Genomic DNA, 14,282 nt, shown 5'->3' with positions numbered 1-14,282 from the left:
AGCAGAGGGCTGATTGTGCTCAAGGGTGGGTCAGGCTGTGGCTGATCAATTTTAGCTGCAATTTAAACTCTTGATTTATTTTCCAGTGAAATCAGTCACTGGGTTTGCAGCTTTTCTTCTGCAACATACTTTGCATGAAACAGGGAAATAAAGTCGTAGATGGTATGGTGACAGTGTTTCCTTTGGCTCAGATGCAGCATTCTGGAGGGGCAGAGGTGAGAGTGGGATACTCTGCTGTGCACGAGGTTTCTGGTTGGATTTCTTGAGCAAAGTTGGGTGGTGGAGAGGAGAAGGAAGGAGAAGGAAGTTACTCCACAGGTTTCCTGGTACCTGGTATTATTAGTTGGTTTACTCTGGTATATTAATAGATCGCTTTGGGTGTCAGAAGGAATCAGTGTGGCTTGGCTTTGCAGATGCCTGATGCCCATGCTGGGGGGTTCTCCTTCTATCCCCTTGAAACAAATACAAGTTCATCATAACACTTGATGTATCATATGCCTGTAAAAGAAGCAGCATACCGCTGCTTGCCTCGCACTTCATATCTGCATGGAAGCAGTGCACCACAAAAATATATATGTTCTCCAGTCACCTGCGAGACTTTGAACTTGCAAACCTCTACACAAGAAGATTTTTCCCCTTGTATTTCTTAACAAAGCTCTTTCCATTGCTTCAAATTAGTTTTGAATGAGTTTGTGTAGGTGGTGGTTGCTTCTGTCTTTAAAAATGATTGAGAAGTCTTTGTGTGATGTCCTTCTGTGTGGCGAGCGGAACTATTGTGTTAGAAGCTTGTGCATGTCATATGCGAATGTTTTTGGGTTTCTTTCATTCTGTGGCTGTCAAATGAATTGTGATCACATTATCTCTGAGATTCTCGCAGCAGAGAAGTCTTGGTTCATTGGATCAGCTGGTTGCTGGGCTCTGGAAATGTGTTGCGTTTCATTGAGGTGCATGTACTTGCAAAGCTGTTTGCTGACCCTGGCATTCATAAAGCAAACCTCATGATCTTCTGCTCATCATGTGGTGTCTCTTGTTTAATGGCAATAACTCTTAACAGTCATTAACAAAACATAGTTGAAATAAAATACAGTTTCCTACTGCGTGGTTTTAGCTGTCTGTAAGAGCAGGCAACTGGTCCGCTGCCGGTGTCTCAGGTACAAGATGAAGCTCATATCCTCCCTTGCCTTTCACATAGCTTTTCCTCTGGTACCTTGTATGGGGATAGCCAGACGCAGCCCACGTACCGGTATGTTACAGGTCACGGTTCCCTGCCCTGCAGTAGGTTTCGACGAGATCACAGATCCCAGCTTGGTGGTGGCTACATCCGCAGGGGCTGTGTGGGAGATGAGGAGCCATCCTCCATCTTGCTGGCAAGATGCTTTGCTTTCGGGTTTGCATCGCTTTGTTAGGGATGTCAAATGCTCCAGTGTCAGTGGTGTGTTAAAAGCACCATTCTTCCAAAAACGTGCACGAGTGTAGAGGTTTGCTGTTGGCTTTGTCCCAGGCTGCTCTCCTTGCACACTTGTTCTTTCAGCAGCCTTGCTTGTGGTCACACATCGTCTATGTGTGAGCCAGGACCCTGCCATACGGCAGTCTGAAATGGCCTCTCTGTGTCCATTTTAAAAAAAAGAGATTTTCCCAGTTTTGGCTTTGAGGCTCTATCTGTAAATAAATTTCAGGATTTTTGTCATAATCATCACCACCAATTACCTGCTCGAGCACAACTTGCAAGATCACACCTCTTAAAATACAGTATCTTTGATAGCTGGCATGTGGTTGATTCATATGTGTGAAGGTGTTAGGCATCCTGACCTAAACTGAAACAATCATTTTGTGACAACCATTGAATGTATGCACAGCACGCACAAGAAAGCTTTACTGGAAATGTTCATTGCGTTTGGGTTTTTTTCCCTGAAGTGCAGTGGAAAGTCAGTTAAGCAGCTTGAAAAGACGACAAAAATAAAGCCTGTCAGCAAGTAACAATTAGTCGCGTACAAGGTATTTCTTCAGCGTGGTTCATTAAAAAAAAGCTTTTCCTTCACCACTGCTTCATCACAGGGAAACTGCTCCTGTCTAGGCTCCTGAGATGTGCAGCCAGGTGACAACCATTGTTTGCCTGACGAGCACATCATGTTCTTTGTCAGAAAACCGTTACCCTTTCTGGAACCAATGATTTATCCTGGTCCATCTCTAAAATATTAATGTTGGTATGCTCATGATGTAATATTTTCAAGGTGTAACTTAGATGCAGACTCTTCCTTTGTCTGTACCTGCAGCCAACAAGCAGCAGACAGTGCTCCAGAGGGCTGGCTGGCTTTGGCTACTGCTCAGCAGCTCAGGGAGACCATGTCAGGGCATCTCTGGGTTATGACTGCAGTTTGACGGCATTCTGTCTGGTCAGATCAAAGAGCCAGTTTAGAATAAAATGAATTTAAAAAATCTTGTTACGTGTCATTCAGACAAAGGGCGGTTTTATTTAATGGGTGCATTTTATGAGAAGATGTTAAAATTCCTGGTAAAAAGTATTGGATTAGAGAATAAGTCTGCAAATATTAAAGAAGCTGGGCACCCAAATCATCTTGTGTCATGTCACAGAACCTGGCACAGTTTCTGTTGCAATGACATTTGGTAGAAGGCACCTCTTGTGGTGCTCTGGCACACCTGCTTTACTGGACTGTGTGAGTGGGTGTCAGGAGAAGGTACCAGGGCGGCTACCTTTGCGAACGTGTGATGCCCCTGCTGGGCTTTTCTCATTTTCCTCCTCTCTGTTAATCACTAGAAGTAGGAACAAACTCATAAAAGTTTACCTGAGATGCTCTGGGCAGGTAGAAGGTGTTGCGGTGGTGGGAGGGATATCTCGTGTGAATATTGACCAGCTTCTTTAAATAGTAGCGTTCCTCCTCTGTTTGTAATCAAAGATGCAACTTTATTAGTGTTTCAAAGTCATTCAGCGCTGCTCTGACTGCAGCTGCTTGGGAGTGATCAAAGGCAGGCTTACCAAAGACGGCCTTGTGTGCTCTGCTTCGCAGAAAAGCGGGCAGGATATATTGCTATTCCCATTTTAATTTGTTTGTTCAATAAATCAGGCTTCATTCCTATTCATCATGTAAAGCTGTTGGATCCTGAGCTGCTGCAGAATGCTAACTAATTTCATAATTCTCTGCATAAGGTGACCCACTTACAAGTTCATCCTTCAGTCATGTTTAAGCTCTGGTCCTGATTTATGTAACAGCATATTGGTTTCATCAGGAATTGCCTGATCACTCACTGCGTTGGCTGCTTTCTGACCTGTACATGATTTGTATTCTCCTCAATTTTAGGAAGAACTCTCTGTCTCTGTGCGCACATGGGCAGAACAACGTTAATAAACCTTCCTAACAGTAGTCAGGGCTTTGAGTTTTTGTATCACTTAAAGGTATGTTAGAGTAGAGATTAAAAGGAGTTTTAAGAAGTCTGCTGCGGATGGGGCAATGAAGAATCAGCACAAAATGTCCCTCCTCATGTTGCCCTGTTTGTACGTTTTTGGACTGTGATTAGCATTGACTGTAGCATGTTATGAGTCACAATCCCTTTGGTTAGAGGGCAGGAAGACAGGACAGTTCTTCCTCCTCTGTATTTGGCTCATACTAGTTTTGTTTCTGAACTGAGAATCAAATTATAGATAATTCCATTGTCCTGTCCTTACCTTAATTCATTGTACTTACCTTAATTCTGTTGCTGAAAGAGAAGCGTGCTGCCTAAATGTATTAGGGCTAGCGTGATTTACTGCACTCACTTTTCTTTAAAAATACATTTGGAAGTTGTTAACAAGGGAGTTAACGTAGCTGAGACACTTGGGCTGCCTTAACAATGACATATGAGTTCCTGTTGCTCCAGGTTTTGCTTTACTGAAAACTAACCTCCCAGTCCTTCAGGATATCATGCAGTGCCGAAAGGTGAAATGATCTGTATTCAAACTTGTGTATGGAGGTATAGATCCTGTTCCTTTTTCTCTTGTAGCATTCGTTCTTCTGCCGACTGACAGAAGATAAGAAATCTGAAAAGTTCTTTAAGGTTTTTTATGATCGCATGAAAGTGGCACAGCAAGAAATCAAGGCTACTGTCACAGTCAACACTAGTGACTTAGGAAATAAAAAGAAAGATGAGGAGTCAGACAGAGATGTACCGAGCAGGAAAAGAGGTAATCCCCAGTTCTTCCGTTTCTAAAGTGACAAGGGAGTAAAATGCTGTGTTTTGAACTCATTTCAATTGATGCAATAATGCTCTGATCTCTGATCCCACAGAGCAAAGTTCAGAGATCAGTGCTGCCCTGGCTCGGGATTTCAAGAGCTTCATCCCCTCTTCATCCATTTGTGAGATTGTGCTATTGAAATGATGAAAAGTATTTCTGAGATGAGACTCTGCCGCCTTGTCTATCGTGACAAGCTGCCCTAATCTGATTCGTAGTAATGACCCTGGACAGTGGGTTGTGGTCAGTGCCTTCTCTAACAATAAGTGGAGAAATCCTAATTTCCCTTTATAGCAGGTCCTCCTGTATCTCCTGATAGTGCTAAATGTGTGTGCTCTAACCAATTAATACCAGAATTTGTAACTCGATGTGGTTTGCATAAAAGGTGCAAAGAGCATAACATGATATCCTTCTAAACTCCAGACCCTCATGTCACACTAAACGTACTTACCACAGAGCTGATGATGAGTAGCTGGTCTGCGTGTGAAATGAATGGGAGATGTGTGAACAGATTTTTCTGGTCCCCTTTATTTGGTTTGCCTAAAGAAAATCTGTTCTTATGTGTTTTAGTGAGAGAGCCTATGACCCAAATTACTGAGGAGGTCCGGGATCAGTTGCTGGAGGCCTCTGCAGCTACAAGGAAGGCTTACAACACTTACCGGAGGGAGGCTGATCCTGATGACCATTATTCAGCAGGAGAAGGAGCACAGTCTGCGGCAGACAAGAGCAAAGATGACCTGGAGATGAGTGCTGTGATCTCAATAATGCAACCCATCCTCCGGTTCTTGCAGCTGCTCTGCGAAAACCACAATCGGGATTTGCAGGTAGAGCCTGGTTCCCTCCTGAGCCAACGTGCTCGTGTCGCCTTGCGCTGTCACTGCTGCCCCTTCGTCTCACTAACCCCATGCCTTTTTAAATGGATACATGACCGATTTGGGGGGTTTGGGCCTTGAAGATAATCCAAAAGAAGTATTTATACCTTGTTGGACAGACAGGGAAGTCCGGTTGTCCAGTGTTCAGTGGTCTTTTCAATTTTTATAGAAGGTGGTGGGATCAACACTTGATGTGGCTTTTTAAAAGTATGTCCTTAAAGCAAGTAAGTGTTCTGCTAGGAAGTTACTGATCTACTTTTGAGAGGGGAAGGAAAGGAAACTAAAAAAAAGGTCATGTAGGAAAGTAAAGAGAGCATTGGGACTTTGGTTGAGCAGCCCTCAAGCATTTGCTGGCTTTCCAGTGAACAGGTTCTCCTGGGTTTTCATGGGTCTGTTCATGTGTGTGGAGTTGAACGCATAGGGCTGGTATCAGGAAAGCCTCAGCTGGAGCCGAATCTGGTGAAGGGCAGCAAGAAGGGTTTCTAGGTTGTATCCACAGTGAAAGAGACCAGGGAGAGCATGGGTGTGGTGCTGAAAGGGCCAGAGGTGCCGGTGATGAAGGACGTGGAGAAGGTGAGGGTGCTCAGTGCCACTTTGACCTTGCTCTTGCCTGGTAAGACTGTCCTTCACAAACCCTAGGCCTCTGAGACCTGAGCGGAGGTCTGGAGCAAGGAAGCCTTACCCTTGGTGGAGGAGGATGGGGTTAGGAACCGTTTAGACAAGCTGGATATGCACAAGTCTGTGGTGCCTGGTGTGATGCCCCAGGTCCCCTCTGGAGTGCTGGGTTCTGTCCTGGGCTCCAGAGTCCAGCAGGGAGTCTCAAAGATGGCTAAGGGACTGGAGCATCTGATGGGCTAGGAGATGCAGAGGGAGCTGGGAGAGGCCAGGCTGGAGAGGAGAAGGCTGGGGACATCTCACCCTGCGTATAAATACCTGACCCAGGGACGTGGAGAGGACGGAGCCAGGCTCTGCTCAGTGGTACCCCAGGGCAGGGCGAGCAGGGTAGGAACAGACAGTTTCCAGAGGTCCTGCCAACCTCGGCTGTCCTGTGACACTCCGGGATGTGTTTGTGCAATTTTAAATAGCGAGCCCAGAACTTGTACGTTAGTAATCTTATCTAGCACGTGCCTCCACAAACGATAAGATTTTTGCTTACTAAATGGACTGCAATTAACAAGATTTTTGTTTGGTGTAGCCACTGCCGCTGGATTAGAATTGAATGCAAGCGAGGAGCTAGTGAGATGCAGTACAATGTACTAAATGCCCTCATAAAGGAGGAATAATTGCCTTGATTGCATATTGTTACATGGCACGCCAGCAGTGTGGGACCCTGCGTGAGTGCTTTTCAGACCTGCCAAATCACTTCCGCTGAACTGGAATGCCCTGCTGCTGGCAGTATGTGAAATCAGATCTGTACGATAGTGGTTCTGTGCTGGGAGCATGTAATTCTTCTAGCATTTTATAGGTGCTGAGGTTACATACATCAGGGTTTCTCCTAATTTCTTCAAAAAACTATTTGATCTTTGTTTTGTCAAACAATTTTCATGCCGTTAGCGATGTCGGAGACAAGTAGGATGGCAGTTTTATGTGGCAGTAGTCCAAACCGCATGCACATGATCCTGCTGATGCTGTCTTTGGCTAGGCACTGAGAGCTATAGGAGCAAAACTGAATTCAAGCCAGTGCAGAAACTTGGCCTGAGCTGTTCGACATCCTGAACAATTAGATTTCCCAAACAGCAGGTAGTTGCATTCAGCTCTCCGAGAAAAAGGTTGTAGGTTTGGTTTATTTAAAAAAAAAAAAAAAATGGGAGGAACAGTTTTTCAAGTATAATCCTTCTCCTGATGCTTGCCCGCCTTGATGCTTGCCTTTCTCCCTCAGCCCTGAGGGGGAGGCAGGAGTATCTGAAGCTTCAAAATCTATATGTCTGCAGCTAGTATGTTGTAACTGAGCTCCTTATCAATATTGCCAATGGACTGACTGCTCCAAAACTGTGCAAAATAGATTTGAATTGGAAGTGAATAGGGATCACCTGCCCAATGCAGTCACGGGTTTGTCAAACCAGGCATTTTACAACCATTACCAATTGTGAGTAGCCTGATGCTGTGCAAAAGCAGGAAAATGCAAGTCACAGCTGTAAGCGTTGATAGTTGTTTTAGACGAGGAGGAAGTCTGTGAAATGGCTTGGGATGTTGCAATACTGTGCCTTTTGCATCACTTGGCCACTCCCTTGGCAGATAAAACTGCAGTTTGTTCGGCACTGCGTGCGCTCAGGGTGCTGTCCCCCTCAGGCTTGCTCTGTGGGTCTGGGGGAGGAGTCGTAGTATCTTCATCCATGCAAGTAATGCAAGAAGTGGGACAGACGGGTGGATGCTGAAGTATGTTTTGTTACTCGTTTTGGGCTGAAAGCATCAAATTTTACGGCGGGGTACTCTGTTTCTCTCTCAGCACACGGATACTTGGGTGCTGTTATTAAACTTGCGTTAGGTCTGACCCTCAGCTGTGGGCAAGAGCTGAGCCTTGGAAGCAAAGCTGTCCTGGCTCCGGACCGCTGTAGCCAGCCTGTTTGGACAGGCCACGTCCCCACCAGCTTCCTTAGGGGGTCCTTTCTGTACCGACTCTTTTCTGAATGAAGGTGTCCCTGTGTACTCCCGAATCAGTCACGAGGACTGAAGCTTGTGACAAGCTGAGTGGAGCACGCGGTGCTGTGCACGAGAGCCGCGCTGGCTGGAGCAGCGGGGGCTCCCGGGGCAGGGACGGTGCCCTCGAGCCAGGGCCCGGCCGGTGGGACCAGCAGCCCAACACAGCACCGCAGCCACGCGTGAGCTTCAGCCTTACCCTCACAGATCCCACCTTCGTGGCAAAAATAACACTCGAGTTCTTTTGTTTTGCAAAATAAAAATGTTGTAGTAATATACTGGCCACTCACGCTCGGATTAAAGATGTGAGTTGGTAGGTTAAATACTAATTTTGTGCAAAAAAACCCAGGAGTTGATACAACTTTTAACATTGGACATTACCTAGGCTGTGTCCCCAGGGATCTGTTTCTTTTATTTGTAATTGCTGCAGGCAGAGCCAAGGTAGTCAGGAACAGAGCTCTGCATGCTGCAGGAGTGATTCAGTAATTCGACAGGGGGACGGTGCATACCTCAGGTTCGTTCCCACTGCGAGCAGTAGGATGGCACGTTCAGTATTGAAGAGTTGTGTTCCTGTACATAGCCTGTGAGATGCTCTGGTTGACGGAAAATTAAGAGCTTGATCTCTGGTGGCTGAGACGACAACAGACATTCACTGGGGCAGTTTCTCACAGTGCAGCAGGGTCTTACTCTCTAGTGTTTTCCTTCCCCTTGTTTAGCCATGTAACATTGTCCTTCTGCCTCCTGTGCCTCATTCCTCCTCTTTCCTTTGTGTTTATTGACTTTGGATCAAGAAGCTAAGGCTGGTATAAACCTATGTGTAATCAGAATAAATGCTGTAATGCAGCTGGGGAGCATTTTGTTTCATCACTTTTGGTATTATCCATTATTTTTGCTTTTTTCCTGGAGGGAAGGCACGAGCTCCAATTTCTGTAGCGTCAACCTTTCTACATTCTGACAACTTAATCAAAAGTCAGGTTGCTAAATGAGCAATCAGTTTAAATGTGCTGAATCACTGTCACCTTTAGTCTGCATTCATAGACAGCATTTTCCGTTTTTTAGCTTAGCCTTCAATTGAATCTGGCAATTTCTCTGTCTGTTTGCCTTAAAAGACTTATTAGTCTGATGCAGGCACTAAAGGCATTTAACAGTGCTCCTCTGCCGGCTGGCAGAAAATACCTTGCTGGTTCCATAGTCCCATGCATCTTGTTCATCTGAGGGGTTTTTTTTCCACTTTTGAAATGTTTTGTAACCTGCTAGAATTAAGCTGGATAGGCGCTTTCCTGCTGAAACTTTGAGGAAAAGAAGGTGGTAGTGGCTGTCCGTTTTTACAGCACACCGCTGACAAACAGCATCTGAGTCACTGGGAAATTGTTTTTCATTAATTGTCCTCCTTTGTTTTGGTTGGGTTTGGGTTGGTGGTTTTTTATATGTATTTGGAATATAGGAGAGTGGAAACAAGTTTAATCCATGCTGATAAGTCTGGCATTTCATTAGAGGAGCTGCTCTTAATCAGCAGCTTCAAGCAGGGATTACAATAATTATGTGGGAAGAAATGCGACTGAGAGAATTGTGTTTCAGGCCGCCTTCCTTCAAGGCATGCAGTCATGCCTCCTCGCCACCATGCAGGTTGTGCTGCTGTGAAGGCAGAGCCAGGGAACTGCCGCTTGTGTCTCGGGGAAAGGTCTCGGGAGGAGAGCCTCGGGTGATGGTTAGCAGTGAGATCTAGTAGGCAGGCTGCAGGGAAGCTTCCAGGCTTGGCAGAGCTTTCTCTCCGCAGAATAGCCTGTTCTGTGCTGGGTTTCAGCACTCTGGCGATGCTCTTGGTTTGTTGCTCCTTGTCTTCTGTAAAATTTGAAGCCCACAGGCTTCTCTCTCAAGCGAGGTGTGTTGCCAGCAAGCCCTGAAAGAGGCTTCAATTGCTTGTAGAGGGTCCAGTGAAATTAGAGCAGTATACCACACAGTGCAATTGTGCATTGATGAACTTAATAAAATGTTATGATCCAAACATCGGGTTTTATGTTTCTTTGGGTTTTGGGGTTTTTTTCCCCCTTCCCTCCTGGCTTTGACACTCTCCTTGCAGAATTTCCTACGCTGCCAGAACAACAAGACAAACTACAACTTGGTGTGTGAGACGCTGCAGTTTCTGGACTGTATCTGTGGAAGCACAACTGGTGGACTTGGACTTCTTGGTCTGTATATAAATGAGAAAAATGTAGCACTAATCAACCAGACGCTGGAAAGTTTGACCGAGTACTGTCAGGGGCCTTGCCACGAGAACCAGGTAACGCTCCGTAGCTGTAAAATGCATCACCCTTTCCCCTACACTGTGCTGTGCTCATGGCTCTGAATCTTCGGACTCGTTTGTCTTACAGCGCTGCACTCTTGACTTGCCCTGCAAAGGGATTTTGGTTTGTTTGGGGTTTTTTGTTTATAAATTCATACAATCAACTTCTCTTTCCTGGGGCCCCCTCTGAGGAGTTGAACCACTCAAAGCAGTAGAGATTTTCCTGCTTTGCTAGGATTTCAGTTGTTTTATTAGACTTGACAGACAGGGAGAGTGAGGAATTTTTGAACTTCATAGTAAAAATGTTGCTAAAATCAAGCTGTGTTGCCTGTTGCAAGTGAAGCCAGGAACGTGCCCCTGCTCCCAGCCTGAAGGGAGAAGGTTGAGCTCTGTAGCTTCATTACTGAAGGTGATAACCGCGTTGAGGTTGTTTTCAGGTGTAGCTCTGTGTGTAGAACCAGGTGCATGTTGCTGCCAGCTGTGCATGCGCTTGCTCGGGGATGTGGTGGTGGTTCCTGATGAGGATGGGTTGGGTGTTGGGGAGGACCGCCATGTCTGCTGGGGGAGAGGCAGCCTCTGTCCAGCTCCCCCCAAACCACGCTCACTGTCAGTGGTACCTTCTGCTCCAAGCTGGAGTAACTGTTTTAAAGCAAGAATGGTCGTTGAAGTAATCCTGTTACAGGGAAGGCATAACTGAATAACAATAATCCTGTTCGATAAAGCAGTTAGTGACCCACAGATGGACTTGGTCAGCTCTGTGCCTCGAAAGTTGAATGATGGGCAAGAAATACGGGAAGATACTTCGCGTAAGCAGGAGTTTTTGGGTGCTCAAGAATTACAGTTTGCTTCTGTGGGAAGGATCAGAGGGCAGGGGCGGCTGTCCTGCTGGGCCACACTCCGCCACTTCACCTTCCAGCAGGTTGTACAGCTGTGTTTTAGAGCATCGTACCAATAAGGCCCATTTCTTCTACTTTTGGTCTAAATGTGACCCTTGCTGTAACTGTTTCAATGAGTCAAATGCAGTCTGAATGTCTAGGGTAAACCATACGCAAGAGATCGCTGCCCCAAAATAGTTTTGCAAACTGGCCACTCTGTGGCATTGACTCAGCAGGTAACGTGCTCACGGTGTGGGTCAGAGCACTGTGCCGCTGGGCTGGCATGACCTCGTATGTCCTGTGCTTCAGGGTGGGTGTCACCCTTCTAACAAGCAAACTCAGGCACTTGCAGACATGGATATCTGCTTATTTTCTCCATTTGCATATGATTTGAACTACAGCATGGTGTGGAAGGCCTGGAATATGACTTTGAAAAAGTCTTCGAGATTATCTGTCTTTTGAAGTGCTTTTTCTTTGCACACTCAAACAATTTACAGCAAAGCTAAACAAAGAGTGGTGGGGGTGACTGATGTTCAGATGAAATCTAAACTATGAAATCATTATCTATGCAAGAAGATACATGAGGCTGTACACATCCGTTCATCACTGACAGTTTCTCCGTTGTATGTATCAGATAGAATAACAACCTTGAGACAGCGGTATGGATCTTCACAGTGGAGCTCAGCAGCAGAGCCAGGCTCTGGATTTTGAAGCCAGCAAGCTACCGTGGGTTTGTACGTTTTAGTATAGACCTTTATAAAAGCAGGGTTAAAGGGTAAGCAAGGAGGTTATGGAAACTCACATTCTTTGGTTGGACAGGACTGAAGTAGGTGTTGATTGGTACATGTAAAATAAAGAAAACTCTCCCTAATCTTAGTAAAACAGTGTTCTTCCTTAGCTGTGTGCTCAGCCTGGATGCTTTGGCATCTAAATGCTTCGTTTATCAACTGTGTTGCTTTCTGCTTCCTGCGGCTGGGTGGTTTCAGTAGGACATGCCATGGCTGATGAGAGGAAAAGCTTGAAGCAAAACGCCTTAATCTTTTGTTATTCCACTGACTGAAGTTTTCTGTTCAGTTATCCATCTCAAACAGCTTACGAGGTGATGAAAGAGGTGACTCCTCTGTTCTGGCTGGGTCACCAGCCTAGGCTGCATTTTTAGTGTAGACAATTGGTGAAATCTGATTAATTTTCTTTGGACAGAACTGCATTGCTACTCACGAATCCAACGGTATTGACATCATCACAGCATTAATTCTCAATGACATCAACCCTTTGGGAAAGAAGAGGATGGACCTCGTGTTGGAACTGAAGGCAAGTGAATACTTTGTGTGATCCGCGTTAACAGTAAGATGAAACATAATTTTATTGTTGGAATTATGTGGGTGTTTATTATATCCCAATATTCATAAGTGCCAAAAAATTATATGCATCAGCGAGCTGGAGGCAGTGCCCAAACATTGTTTGTCACAGGTATTTCTTCTTTTAAATGGCAGCATGGACCCACAGGTTTTTAGGTGTGGGGGGGTGCAGGCAGTTGAGATATGCGGAGGAATCCTAAAAATTTTTTCTGTTAAAGACGTAAAGCTGATAAAAAGTTTTCTGTTGTTTTTTGATTAAAAAGTGTACACGTAAAAGTACAGAAAAATGGAAGTAAAACTCCTCACGCTACGTCTAGTTTCCTAATACTTTATTGCTGTTGTTTAATCATCAAGTATTTTGTAGGGCTGTTCATAATAATGCTGAAATAATTAGCGCTGGTGCTGGTTTCAGAATACGCTAGGAGGTTGTCCTCTAGCAGCAGTAGTCACAGAGCACTCCTGCCACAGCATATGTTTTAGAAATATTTCCTTGCTGACTTATTGTCCTGCCTTATAGTGCAATGTCTAGTTGTTTTCCGCTGCAGACTCACACCATTATTAGGGGTAATGTGGGTTTTTTATTATTCTAAATAAAAAATGCTTTTAGACTCAATTAGCATTATACTTCAAAATTAAATACTTTTATTGGTTTTTATTGTCAGTCATGATGGATTTTAATCTTAATTGTTTGTATTAAAGTAGTCTGGTGCCTTGTGGTAGTTTCCCATTTCCTCCCTCTCTTTCTTGGCATTAGCAGGTTGCTGAGTAATTTTCAGTTAAAAGCAGCAAAGCACGTCTGTGTCTTCAGCCTGGGCTGTCCTTTGATTTAATCACACCAGTGTCTTCAGTAAAGCTGAGCTGCACCATTTTGGAGCTGATAGCTTGTAATAAAGCTGCAGTATCTTTAAAACCAAACAAAATAATACAGGCTTGAAACATCAGTGCTTTAGAAATTTAAACCTTAATGTGGGTTAATGTGATACCTCTCACTAAATAGGGTTTGGAAAATAAACTGGTAAAAAATACTACTAAGTTGTATATTTCAATAATGAGAAGAGAGGGGGTGTGCTTTGCGAGTGAGGCTGTAGGAGTCCTGCAGTGGGCTGGGTGGAAAAGTCTGCCTTGCCCACGGCTCGTGTTTGTAGAACCCAGGCACCTCGAGCCCTTCTGGGCAGGAGGGGTGGCAGTGCTCAGGCTGCGTATCCTCATTTTTTGACTCCTGATAGTGACTGCCGTTGTTTTTTCCCCTCCCTTCAGAACAATGCTTCAAAACTCCTCTTGGCGATCATGGAGAGCAGGCACGACAGCGAGAACGCGGAGAGGATCCTCTACAACATGAGGCCCAAGGAGCTGGTGAGTCTCTGGGTCACTCCAAGACTCCCAGCTCCCCTCGAGCCCAGTGCGGTGGGGATGCTGGGGTGGCTGCATACAGCCCGGGGGTGCTGCGGGGGCTCTGTGCATGGATCGATGACAGCTGGGGGACCTTTCAAGGATTTGGTTGAACGAGTGGAGTATCCACAGGGGGTGGGTCTGCCTGGTTCCCCAGCAGCACAAGCACTTAGGAAAGCCATGTTCAGCACTATGGAGGCATTCAGCATCCTGTGTAAGGCGGAGAAGGAGCATCATCTGGTGCTTTGGGATCCACATCTAGAAGTTATTTGCACAAGAGAACCGAAAATTTCTTGTGACCTGAAAGCAGTTCAATAGACTGTAGCGGGCTTTTGGGCTGGTTAATGTATTAACTGGTGAAAACAAAGCAGGAGATCCAAAGTACAGCTGAAACGCTGTCGGCATGTCTTGGTGCACGTAGCTGCAGCGGGGGGCAGAGGTCAGAACGTGATGCAGTGTGCAGTGAGGGTGGCCCGGAATATATTACCTAGAGGGGAACATGAAGTTGAGTTTCTTGTGTCAAAGAGCTGGGCTGAAGGTGCTGAGTTCAGGTCTCCTGTTTTATCCTGGATGTTGAGAAGCCCGCTGACCTTCCTCTTGACTGTGTATGTTCAGATCCCTTTTGCCTCTGTAGGAGTGCCC

The 14,282-nt window shown here is 45.5% G+C and overlaps 1 protein-coding gene across 15 annotated transcripts in view; it reads left to right on the top strand.

The window, feature by feature from the left end:
- The window catches only part of ITPR1 (inositol 1,4,5-trisphosphate receptor type 1), a 183,644-nt gene that overhangs the window by 132,590 nt on the left and 36,772 nt on the right, over nt 1-14,282 (top strand). For all 15 annotated transcript variants that reach the window (XM_055806271.1, XM_055806270.1, XM_055806274.1 and 12 more), the window contains 5 exons: nt 3,997-4,177; nt 4,796-5,049; nt 9,815-10,015; nt 12,094-12,204; nt 13,509-13,604. In XM_055806271.1, coding sequence (XP_055662246.1) covers nt 3,997-4,177; nt 4,796-5,049; nt 9,815-10,015; nt 12,094-12,204; nt 13,509-13,604 — 843 coding nt within the window. The remainder of the gene's footprint in view (nt 1-3,996; nt 4,178-4,795; nt 5,050-9,814; nt 10,016-12,093; nt 12,205-13,508; nt 13,605-14,282) is intronic.

The sequence above is a fragment of the Falco peregrinus genome, chromosome 5, assembly GCF_023634155.1.
Source record: "Falco peregrinus isolate bFalPer1 chromosome 5, bFalPer1.pri, whole genome shotgun sequence".
In the NCBI taxonomy this organism is placed as follows: domain Eukaryota; kingdom Metazoa; phylum Chordata; class Aves; order Falconiformes; family Falconidae; genus Falco; species Falco peregrinus.
This window is presented reverse-complemented; position numbering and strand designations above follow the sequence as displayed.